The sequence below is a fragment of the Spinacia oleracea genome, chromosome 6 (genome assembly GCF_020520425.1).
Source record: "Spinacia oleracea cultivar Varoflay chromosome 6, BTI_SOV_V1, whole genome shotgun sequence".
Classification (NCBI taxonomy): domain Eukaryota; kingdom Viridiplantae; phylum Streptophyta; class Magnoliopsida; order Caryophyllales; family Amaranthaceae; genus Spinacia; species Spinacia oleracea.
In genome coordinates, this window is record NC_079492.1 from 43,724,558 (window position 1) to 43,737,086 (window position 12,529).

General features: G+C 41.4%; 1 protein-coding gene across 1 annotated transcript; it reads left to right on the forward strand.

Moving 5' to 3' along the window:
• The first annotated feature begins 1,280 nt into the window (after window positions 1-1,280).
• LOC110788551 (uncharacterized) lies at window positions 1,281-11,993 on the forward strand. Its single transcript, XM_021993182.2, has 7 exons — window positions 1,281-1,298; window positions 7,929-7,979; window positions 8,094-8,294; window positions 8,480-8,647; window positions 10,090-10,198; window positions 10,384-10,435; window positions 11,723-11,993. The coding sequence occupies exons 1-7, from the start codon at window positions 1,281-1,283 to the stop codon at window positions 11,991-11,993; spliced, it is 870 nt and encodes a 289-aa protein (XP_021848874.2).
• Window positions 11,994-12,529: the final 536 nt, after the last annotated feature.

Sequence of the window (12,529 nt, forward strand, 5' to 3'; positions counted from 1 at the left end):
AGGCAAGAAATGAATACTCCGGAAACGATGATATTGCCGGAAACGGAAATATGGATCGTATCGGAAATATGAATATTATCCAAGTCGTAGATGTTGCCGGAAACGGAAACATGGTACGTATCGGAAAATATTATTGGAAATGGAAATATTACCAGAATCGGAAATATTACCGGAAACGGAAATATTGTCAGAATCGGAAATATTGCCGGAATCGGAAAATAATTCCGGAAACGGAAATATTAAATATTTGTTCGAAACGGAAATTAATTCCGGAATCGGAAATATTAAATATTGTTCGTATCGGAAATAGATTCCGGAAATGGAAATTTAATCGGAAGCGTATCGTACGAATTAGCATCGGACGAGGCTTGCCGGACGAAGGCCCAGCACGAAGCCGGGGCCATCGCCCAGCAAGCATGCGCGCCACAAGCCCAGCCAAGGCAGCGGCCAGGCCTACCGCAAGGCAGGCCCAGCGCGCGCCAAGGGCCACGGCTGCGTGGGCCGTGCTGCGCGGGCTGCTGCTCGCACGCGCATGGGCAGCCCTTGTGGCTGCCGTGTGTGTGTGAGTTTGTGCTCATGCGTGATTCCTGAATCTACAAGAGTCAGTGTATGATTAAATTTCTATTCCTAATTGGATAAATTAATTAAATAGAATTCATGTAGGATTCTAATTCCAATTAATTCGTATCCTACTAGGATTACGATTCCTTTTCCATAACTCTATAAATAAAGGCCTAGGGGTCATAATTTATACACAAGTTTCAAAGTATTCAAAAGTGAGTTTTTTGAGAGAAAATCAAACACACATCTTGCTCAAAAGTGCCGAAATTTTCTAGTACCTTAAGGGCGATTCTAGTTGGTCAATCTTAAGGCGGATCCGGACGTGCTGTGGACTATCTACGGAGGGACGACACTTGGAGTCCTAAAAGACTTGTTCTTTTTCGGTTCGGGCGCAGCTAGGGAGGGCACGCAACAAAGAGTATGCATCTAAATTATGCTATATGATTATGTGTAAATAATATGTTGTCCTGGGTTAATGGTTGTTTCCGCATGATCTATGTAATGTCATATGTATCATAACCTAACAGCATGTCCCTTGGTTCATAATGTGTCTTTTGTGGATTATGGCCCTTCGTATGAAGGTGATTTTGATATGGAGTATGCTCATGCCTTGAATGAGAGGTCTAGGAATGATAACCCCAACAATCAAAATTTTGCTAGGCAACCTAGAGGGCCCCCTATGTATGGTTCCCACCAAGGCTATGGCCAAGGAAGTGGGTATGATAGCCAAGGCCGAGGTGGCTATAGAGCGCAAGGCTATGAAGGCCAAGCACCCTATGGTCAACCTCAAGGTTTTGGCAATCAAGGCCAATACAACCAAGGTAGTTATAATCCCAATCATCAAGGTGGAGGGGGTTATAACTACTCTTATGGGCAATTTAGGGGTGCCTCTAGTTGGGGTTATCCTTTGAACTCGGGAGGTCCATATGGTGTGTCTCAATTTACAACTCCCGGATTCAATGGACCGAGGACCTTTGACAACCAATATCAATCAAACCTTAGTGGTGGTTATGGCAATGCACCTCCACCGCTCCCGCCTCTCAAGTCTAACCTTGAGGCTCTCATGGAGTCATTTGTGGGGGCGCAAGCCAAGAAGAACATCGAGTTTGAGGATGGATTCAAGCAATCCAACACTCACTTGAAGATGATTGAGACCCAACTAGCACAACTAGATAGCACCATCAAAGAGTAACAAGTGCACACTAGCCTCCCACCCCAAGGTCAAGCACCTAAACAAATGTATTCGGTTGTGACTCGGGGTGGGATGATTCTAGATGATGATGCTAAGCTAGTTGGTGCATCTTGCTCTAAGGGTAAGGATTCTACGGGGAATGAGTCTCCGGACTGTGATAAGGCGGAAGGGGAGTCTCATGTCGACAACGTGAGAGATGGTGTTAAGTCGAAGGAGACCACTCTTCCTCCTCTCCCAATTCCTCCTCCCCCCTACCCTCAAATATTTACCGGTAAAAAGCTTGATGATCAATTTCATAAGTTTTGCTGATGATCAATTTCATAAGTTTTGCGAAACCATTAGCAAGCTATATGCGTCATTGTCTTTCACCGAGGCGCTCAAGAAAATGCCACATTATTCTCGGTTCATGAGAGACATTCTGAGCGGCAAAAGGACTTGTGGCACTAATGAAATCGTGCACCTAACGGAGCATTGTAGTGCTTTGATTTCGAGCCCTTTCCCCCCAAAGCTCAAGGATCCCGGGAGCTTCTCGATTCCTTGTAGCATCCAAGAGCTTAGGTTTGACAACGCTCTATGTGATTTGGGGGCAAGTGTAAGTATTCTGCCGTTCAAAATCTATAAGAAACTTAGTCTTGGAGATCTCACCCCTACCCCTATGTCCTTGCAATTAGCCGATCGCTCGGTTATGTTTCCATTCGGTAGAGTTGATGATGTTCCCCTTGTGATAGGGAAGTTGACTTTTCTTGTTGACTTCATTGTCTTGGATATCGATGAAGACGCTCATACCCCTATTATTTTAGGGAGGCCATTCTTGGCTACGGCGGGTGCTCTCATCGATGTTCAAGGTGGCCTTATCACTTTGAAGGCGGGAGACGCCAAGGCTAGTTTTAAGCTTGCAATTGATGAACATTGTTGCTCTAAGATGAGAAGTTGTATAAAAATTGACACTCTTGCTTGTGTTGAGCACAATCATTCTTGTGCTAATGCTTCTAACAATCCTTGTGTTCTTAAGTGTGATTTTGAGATTGATAGGAAGGTGAAGAAGGATATGCACGAGAGCTCCTTTGTGCTAGGCGATTCCTATGATGGCATCATCACCATTCCCGACACATTCGGGATGGATCTTGATGATGTGGGGTCACTCACTCCGGCATGTAATGGTAAGAGGTGTATGAGCAAGAAGTCTAAGGAAGGCGATCCTACGCCTAGGAAGAGTTGGTTTGGTCCCCATTCCATGAGTGGTGATTTTGGTAAGATGTTTGTGCCCAAAGGGGCAAAGAAATGCATGTTGACTAGCGATGACCCAAGGTTGGTTGTGTTCGACCCCCCTTGACCTTTTGGGGGGGGGGGGGGGGGGTCCGTCAAGCTAATGACGTTAAACGAGCGCTACCGGGAGGCAACCCGTGTATTGATTCCCTCTTTGTTCCCCCATGAGCTTTGGGGGGATTCGTCAAGCTAATGACGTTAAACGAGCGCTACCAGGGAGGCAACCCGGTTGTCTAACTCCTAAGTTTTAGTTTTTATTTGATTTATGAATTAATTTTCCATTAATTAGCTTAATTTTTTATTTAAAGGGGAAGCTTGTGAAAAAATTGCAAAATCATGTTTTGTGCGACCGAACTGCTCTGCACGTTCGATCGCACAAAACTGATTTTTGAGGCAGAATTTCCATTTTTTTGGAAAACGATCGCACAGATTTTAATGTTTGATCGCACAGGTCTGTGCGATCGAATGTCTTTTTCTGTTCAGTCGCATAGCCAGGCGGGGCTGACTCTGACCTCATTTATTCGAAAATTCGCGATTCCCCCTCCCTATTTCTTCATTTGCTCGACATTTTGCTCTCATTTCTCAACTCCATTGCTCTCTTCTCTCACTTTATACTACTACTCCTAATCAATTTCATTCACTTCCCTTCACAAATTACACTCCCCATACATCAAACTCACTCAATCTCATTCATCCCCACCCCTTAAATCCCCAAAATTTCAGATTTTTGCAAAACCCCCAATTTCTAGGGTTTTTGTGAATTTGGTCATAATTGTGTGTGTGGTGAATTGGAACTCTAGAGGCTACTTGGGATCAATCCTAACCCACTTCATTTTCTTGTGGTGATGATTTCTTTCCCTTAATTCTTATATTTCATTCCAATTTCACCATGTTCATGTCATTTTTTGAATTTTTTGAATTTTTTGGTTTTTGGGTGTTTGTTGATGCATGTTTGTTATGAGATTGATCTTTAATTGTCTAGATGAGCTATGCAGGTTTGATTCCTTGTTCCATTTACGCTCTAGACTTTTTGAGATGATTTTGTGAGGTTTTGGGCTACTTTGATTATGCTTGTTTGTGGAAGTGATGGTTGATTAATTGTGGTTATTAGTGTGGAGTAATGTGGTTAGTTTATACTTGTTGGAAGTTGGTGTAATGTTTGGAACTTGTTGAAGAGTTGATGGAGATAGTTTAACCTTAGCTTTTGTAGTTGTTTGTTTGTCCTAGATTGTGAACTAACTTAGTTTTTCCTTCTTTGTGTGTCTTGGTTTGTTTTTCTTTTGCTTTTGTAGATTTTGCCTTGCTTAACCTCATCATTCCATGGCACCCAAGCGCTCCAAGTGGAACCCCACCGCCTCTACATCAAACCCTACCGCCTCTACATCAAAGAGGAAGGCACCGGCTCCGTCGGGCATGGAAACCTACGGCATTGAGTTCACCGAACAAAGATCTTGGGATTTCTTTGAGCTACTTTCCAAGAGAACCATTAAGCCCACCAAGTTCTTTCATCGGGAGAGCGTTGGTAGCTTGGGGGTCGAAGCCGAGGTTGATAAGTTGATCAAGGGGCTAGGGTGGGAAAAGTTCGCAAAGTTGAGTGCCTCAACCTACAAAAGGTTGACATTGGAGTTCCTCTCCTCGGCCCGGAAGAATATTATAGATGATGAGGACGGTAATCGTGTGATGGAATTGAGCTTCCAAGTCTTCGGCCGCCAACACAAATTGAATAACAATCAAATCAATGCCATCTTCTCCATCGACTCGGAGTACGATCTCATCATGAACCCAAGGTCAGAACATGCGAACGACTATGATGAAAATAGTTGGTGGAGGGCGCTCACCGGAGACGACGGGGATTTCTTTTCCGCCTCGGCCAAATCTTCCTCATTCCATCACCCGGCCATCCGCATCATGAGCCGTCTCCTCATCTACGCCCTTTTCTCTAAGGGTGCTACCGGTGCCTTGTCGGGCACGGAACTTGGTGGTTTGTGGTTGGCCACACAAGAGAAGCAAGGGGTCCTTGATTTTGGGAAATTGCTCATCTCCCGGATCATCAAAGCTCGGGATTGCCACTTGAACAAATCCGACATCCTCCTTGGTGGCATGCTCACCCTTCTCGTTCGGTTTCTACCGAACAACCCTCATGCCAAGGAGATGGATGCTTTGACTTCCGTTCCCGGTGGTGAATTCTTGAACATCCGGGCGATGTACCATGCCACTTGGCTCCATTACACGGTCAATGAGGCGCAATTTATTTGGCAAGTGAAGAAAGCCGATTGGTGCTATCTTCCGCACCCGTTCATTACTTCGTGGTCCTCTAGTGTCCGTTTCTTGCTTCCGCAGCATCAGAAATTTGTCAACGCCGCCACCACCACCGCCACTACTGCGCCTACCGGTCCTTACACTCAAGCTCCTCCTTGGTCTCCTAGTCCACCTCCCCCGAATAAGGGTAATATACCTCTCTCCTCTCCTTTTGACTTGACGGGTTTGTAATCCACCCTTGCGACTATCTTGCAAGGGCAAGAGGACCAAGCTCGTACCTTGGCTTCTCTTGCTCCTCAAGGGAGCCGCACGGGAGATTCTTTTCCCGATTTTGACTCGTCCTATTACGGTAGGCGGGTGTACGACTACCATGTTGACAAAGGGGACTTTGCCCCCTATGTCAACTATCCTTACCATCCTCCCTAACAAGGGCCCATCCCGAGTTGGAACGAGGAGCGTACACCCACTTACCCGTATTGGACGGGACCTTCCCAACCCGGTGTCACTCCCCCCTCTTTTCCGCCTTACGATTATACTATGATGGGCAGGAGTGACTACCGTCGTGACCCTATGTATCCCACACCCCCACCGGTTGATCGGCCAGATGGTTGGCCCGAGGATTTCACCGGGTGGCCTAGGGGATATATGGAAAAAACGCCTATTGTAGCCCCCTTGTTGAGGGGGGCATACATAAGTGAGCCTCAATAACCACCCAGTCAACGCGGGTCAAATATTTTACTAACAGATTGGGGCGGGCTTTTGTAGGATTCACTTCTATAGATACTGTTGAAGGGGGCTTTTGATTGCCCGCCTCAATAGACACTAGTCTAAAGGGGCGAGCTTATGTTTGTTCGCTTCAACAGGTCTTCACAATCTACTGGTTTTAATTCTCTCTCCTCCTCATTTCATCTGTTTCATTTCTCTCTCTTCTCTCCCCTCTCCTCTCTCTCCTGGTTCAAAACTCCTCAAACCCGCTATTTCGTCAACAAATCGGGCTCCCTCTCGCTCTCCTCACAGTCGTTGGCTTCCATGGAAGCTTTTCCTCCGCCTTCCATGGAAGAGTTACAAAGCTAGGGTATCTCCGCGACCTCTCTCCCTCGACTCTTCAAACTCGTCGGTTTGTCTTCCTCCTCAAGCTAGGGTATATCGATTCAACCGTCATCTACTTAGTATTCTCGAGGAAGACGGCGTCGTTCTCCAAATGAGGTAACTCTTTCATCTCTCTCCCTCTCTCCTGCATTCTTCAATTCTTTTAGGTTTTTGATTTTTCATATTATTTTTAATTAACTTTTTTGATTTATAATTTAGGTTTTTGATTATTTTTGTTGATTTTAATGATTTTTTATTTTCTAACGGGAGGTGCGGCTCGGGTTTTGGTAGGTCGTGGGTGGTCGGATGAGGCGACGCAAGCAAGGTGATGGCTTGCTGGTGGCTCTGATCTTGCGGTGGTAAATAGATCTTCTTCTTCTTCTTGGAATTACTCTCATCAGTTCCAATTAATGATTTACAATTGTGGTGAATTTAGGTTTTTTATTTTAGTTTTTTTGTCTCAAATTAGTTGCGGTGGTGGTGGTTTGTAATCTGAATTCGTTGATGAGTTTCTAACATACAGTTCCTTTGATTTCTAATTGGAAGAGAGTCAGGCAACTAAACAGGGGATCAAGCCCGTACTATTTGGAACTTTTATGCTTTATCTTAGTGCTAGTTAGTATGTTGTTGGAGAAACTTGTTGTAAGACCATCAGATGGTTGCGGCAATGTCTACATCTGGACAACTTCAATGAATATGTCAGGGCAATCTGAATTTGTAAAACCGATATTTGTTACATTCTTATTTTGATGTAAATTTGCGCAGACTATGAAATTATGCAATATGTGCTAAAATTTGTTCTTTTATTAGTAAATTTGCAGCACTAGATGAGTGTATGGCAGTTATCCCTTTTATTTTTACTTTTGTTGTTCCTGCCTGCTAATTTTTTCTACCTGATGGTCTTGCGTTCAGCTTGTTTTTTTTCCTTTTGTCTTGCTATGTACCTTGCAGTTGCCCAGATGTCTTTGTCTCATGTTTTCTGTACTCAGCTCTAGTTTTGCATTGTTATGATTGACATAGAGTAATTATATCACAGTTTGTTGTGTGAAATCCGTTAAGGTTAGTTTCAACAACAGCTTCCCTCGTTCTATTTTTCCTAAGATGCTTGCTTGTTGAATTTTTTTTAACATTTTCAGACACAAGTCCTGATTTCCAGTTCCCACCTTTTTATATATGAGTTTTGCATTTGGCTTGGGAGATATTTGAATCAAAAGCACATAGCAACCGAAGTGTAGGATCTTTAAGACAAATGATTTTATTTTGCAGCTATATATCCAAGTCCTGCAGCATCTAAAGCTGAGTTATATGAAGTCATGACCAGTATGGTTTATTTCAGGATCACAACCATGCTCAATGTGGAATTACAAAGGTATTCTACTAATTGTTTAATTTCAGAAAATAGGTTGATGCATTTTTTTGCTTGTATATACATATACTGCTTTCCAATTTCCATCATCTGTCTTGTATTCCTGGCTGTCATCTCATGGCTTTCTGAATTAATGTTCTTTTATAATGTTATGTCTGCAAACAAATGGAATGACGACAGTGTAGTAAACTGAAGGATTTGAAGACTGCATTTCTGACAGATGACGCAACAACAATTTGTTTAGAGGTGATTCATCTTCTTGAAATCGAATTCTTTGATTGAACTTATGTAATTTTGGGGAGGTTTTAGTTAATAATGATTTAGCGAACACGATTTTATATATTTGATTGTTTTGGTTAGATTCTGGAGAAAGGAGATCTTCAAGTTGCAGGGAAAGAAAGGGAGGCTCAATTGTCACTTCAGTTTCGTGATATTGCCACCATTGTCATGGAAAACACCATTAATCCTGACACGAAACGCCCTTACTCGATAACTATGATCGAACGTTTGATGCATGACATCCATTTTGTTGTTGATCCTCATAACAGTTCCAAAAAGCAGGTTTAGCACTGTTTTATCTACTGTATTGTTATGCATAATTCTTCTGATTTGTCTTATTTTGGGACATTTGATTAGCTGTATCTTTGATTGTTGCACTTTGTAGATTACAGTATAAAGTAGAGATAAATTATGGTTTTATTGTGTAGTTTAGTTCATAAGTTAATTCTATGCATCGTGAATTACAGGCACTAGATGTTATTCACCGGCTTGTAAAGAAATTTCCCATCAAAAGATCTCCAATGAGACTTCGACTTACTGTTGGTGAGCAGAATTTTTCCACTGTATTGGAGAAGCTAGGCACTTGGAATGGTGAGATTGTGACTATGGATGAATCTGGAACTCAATTTTCAGTTGTAAGTTCGCAGATATCTCTGGCTGCTTCTCACTTTCTGTTATGATCTGAATTCTTTTTACTCATATTTTTTAACTTTTAAGTACTTGATTATCGTACTTCAGCAATTAATCAAGCGTATTCAATGCCTTTTTATGAAGTTGCATAAAAGTATGTCTTTGGTGATATGCAAGGTGATGTTTGGGTTGTTTGATAACTTGTTTTCATTAGGCAAGTGATTTTAATGTATTATACAGCAGTCTTGTGACTCTTTGAGTCTTGGCAATGTTTCTTCAACAGGTTCTATATACAACGGGTGTAGTTTTACAACGAAGATTGGTACCCTAAATTTCATTCATGTCTTTTAACCCGTTTGTGAAGTTGACTTTTATTGGATTTGGGGTGACTTTTATGTGATTTTGGTTAACTAAGTCCACTGCATACAGATACACCGGCCTATGGTATGAAAGTTTTATAAAGTATCCTAAATCAGTAAATTGTTGGTGAATCTATGGTATTCTTATTATAATTTTCCTATTTTGGCACCAACAAGATAAGTGATTATACAATGTAGTGGTTAATCTGCTTTACTTTCCCTAGGTCTCATTTTATTACCTTACACCTTTTCTTGCAGTCTCATTGGCTTTCTGGCATTTGTTTTCATGATCCTGCTTAAATTTCTAACATGGAAGATAATTTATTTTTTATAGATGGTTGCTTTTATAGAGATGTTAACCTGTCTCCCTTAGAGGAATACACTACCTATTTTGTGTTTGCACTTTACAAGGATCTCCTGCCTCGAGGTGGTAGATTTTACTTGATAACTACTAAAGAATTTTCATCTGAGAAATGTATAGTTGTGTTCTTGTTTTGGGATTATTAGAAAATTGTCTCTTATAATAGAAAAATATTATCTGAATTATTGTGTGATTTTGACCTACCAGTCTATTACCATTTTATCCTCAACTTGGATCAAGCCAACCTAATTATCATACATCTAGACTTTGTGCATTTGTTTCTTAATATGCTGTGAAATATAAATTAAAGCCGGAAAATGTCAGCATGATTTCCAGAGCTTTTTATATTGTCCTGGTAATTAGAGGGGGAGTTTTATAGTATGTTTGGCAACTCGAAGGTAATGGGGTAAACTATATTACAGAGAAAACAACTATAGATGTCTGAATTAATTTGCTTATTTTCTTGGAGGGAAACTTTGCAGAAAAATATGTGCATATCTTCTACCCTAATATGGTCAAATTAGTTTTTCACGGTTTGCTTTCAATATTTATGAAAAAATTGTTGAGTATTTTACCAATCAAATAATGGAAAAATTATTGATTTTGACAGCCTTACTTTTCTAGTGTAATCCCCAGTGTCACACTTCCATATATTTTAACATTGATGGTTCCCAAATACAGTGTTGGTGAAAACTGAAAAGAGCATGAAATCACCATACTTTTGCAGGTTTGTGAAGTTAATCCAGGTTTATATCGACAATGCAATTGGTTGGTGAGAGACTTACAGGGGACGCTGGAACTGGTAGCACCTTCTGTTCATGCAGGGGAAGCTGCTTGTATATGAACCATCCATTCTTGTGAATAGCACTTTTCAGGTATTGAATTGTATGTGCTATTAGTGTTATTAGTTTATTACCATTTCTTATAGTAACCTGGTTAAAACCAACCAAAAAAAAAATTGTTGGGACCTCTGCAGAATAAGGTAACCTAGTGACCAGTAATCTGTGCTTATTTTAATCAGTAAGCAGTGAAGACAACCAAACTCCAAGAAGATATAACTTGCCTGTGGTCCTGTGATTTTTAAGAGATCAAGGTTAATGTAATACGAGGAACTTGGTGATTCTGTGAATCTGATTTTTTTTTCAAGATTCAATTACCCCAGAAAACGAGGAAATAAAACCATTTAATGATACTCCGTACTAATATTTTGGCAACTTTAATATTATCGTATGTTTCTACTGGTAGTTATGCTTTCGAGGTGAATATATTTTCACACAGTGGGTTGCAAACTTGCAATCAGTAGTATAGCTTGTACTGTCTCATAACAATTTATTTTAAGTAGCTTTGTTAGGAACTTCTATGAACAAAACTTACCTTTAGAGAAGTGAAAAGAAAAAACCCTCATAAGTTATGAACATTAACACCCGTGCAAGAGTTTAAACTCATAACTTACTTGGAAGAATCAAAGCTCCTTTACATGAACGATACAGTGAACTGTGATTTATAACACCTAATTAGGACGGTAGTAAGCCACATAAAGATTATCTTTTTATGCTTCAATGGAATGTAAAGATAATATCGTGAGTGTGAACTTTGGTACTCTATAGCTCATATATTTTCCTTCCATCTTGCAGGGATCGAGTCGATTGGAATTAGAAAGTCAACTTAATTAAGGTTTGTAATGCATGATCTAAAGGGAGCTAAGTGGCCGGATTAGAGAAATTTGTTAGACTAGCTCTCTAGCCTTTTGTCTTTATTTGTTAATATTAGTTTTAATTTGTTAGACTAGCTAGCTAGGTGTTTAAAAATTGTAAACGTACGTACTATACGCTTTTCTCTATTGGGTTAATATAAATGAAGTTAATTTAATGATTTATTAATAAAAAATAAGCAGATTCATACCTTTGCTATTCTGGTGTTGATTCGTGTACAGGTTTCAATACTCAATGGTGTATATATATAGATTTGGTTATTGCCACCTATTGTATATTTTAAAAGAAGTTGAAAAAAAAATGTTGTTGAAGGGGGCTTTTAATGTACGCCTCGACAACATATGAATTTATGGCGCCAATGTAAAGGTATTGGCGCAAAAATACAGGTCTGTTGTGGGGGGCATTTAAGAAGCTAGTGAGCCTCAATAGAGGTGTCTGTTGAGGCGGGCTTTTGTAATGCCCCCACAACAGGTCCTTATTTTTCGCTTTGGTTTTGGGCTGTTGAGGCGGGATTTTAAAAGCCCCCCACAACAGACTACCTGTTGAGGCGAACAAAGCCCGCCTCAACAGCTATGTGAGCTGTTGAAGCCACGTCTGTCGAAGCGGGCCTTGTTCGCCTCAATAAGCCCAAAATTCCCCCCTCAACAGGTATTTTTTCACTAGTGGTGGTTGGGATGGTCCCCGAGGAGAGCCAACCCATGGAAACTACCCCCTTTGGCCCGAATATGGTTGGCCGCCCTATACCGACGCTTCGGGTCCCGATGTGGACCCCACCTACAATTTCACCCGGTTCACCGACGACGCGGCTCGTGCTCATCGTCTTGAGCGGGATGAATATTGGAGGATTCATGATGCGAAGGGTAAAGGGCATGCCCCGGGCCCTCTTCTTAGGGTTCACTCCATCTCTCCCCCATCTTGATGTGATGGTATGCTTGTGATTAGCTTGGGGGAGAAATGCGGAGTGGGGGTTTGCTACGAGGTCCCTTTGATGATGGTTGGTTTCGTTGTTCTTCTTGCCACTTCATGTGGTTGTATATATGATGATGCTTTTTTGCTTGTTTTGAGTTTGTTTTGGTCATTTGGCCTTCTCTACTAACAATTTTCTTGATTGTTTTTGAGTGTTCCTTGTGGTACGATTTTATTGATGTGGGTTCATGCTTGCAACCAATGCCTTGTTCGTCGATATTTTGGTGAGTTTGGTTTGGTTTTTACCGGTTCTTTGCGGGACTTGCTCCCACGACATTTCTGGTAATATCCTTCTATCTCCCTTGCATTCTTTGGGACGGGCATCTTGCATATGGGGCATTTGGTTGGATGGGTAGCTGTGCCCCTCCTTGTTTAGTTTTAGGCCTTGAGGACATGGCCTAATTCTAGCTTGGGGGGATTTTTGTTGTGTAGTTGCCTATTTGTGATGCTCATGTCTTGGAAACCATACCATTATGTGCACTTGTATAT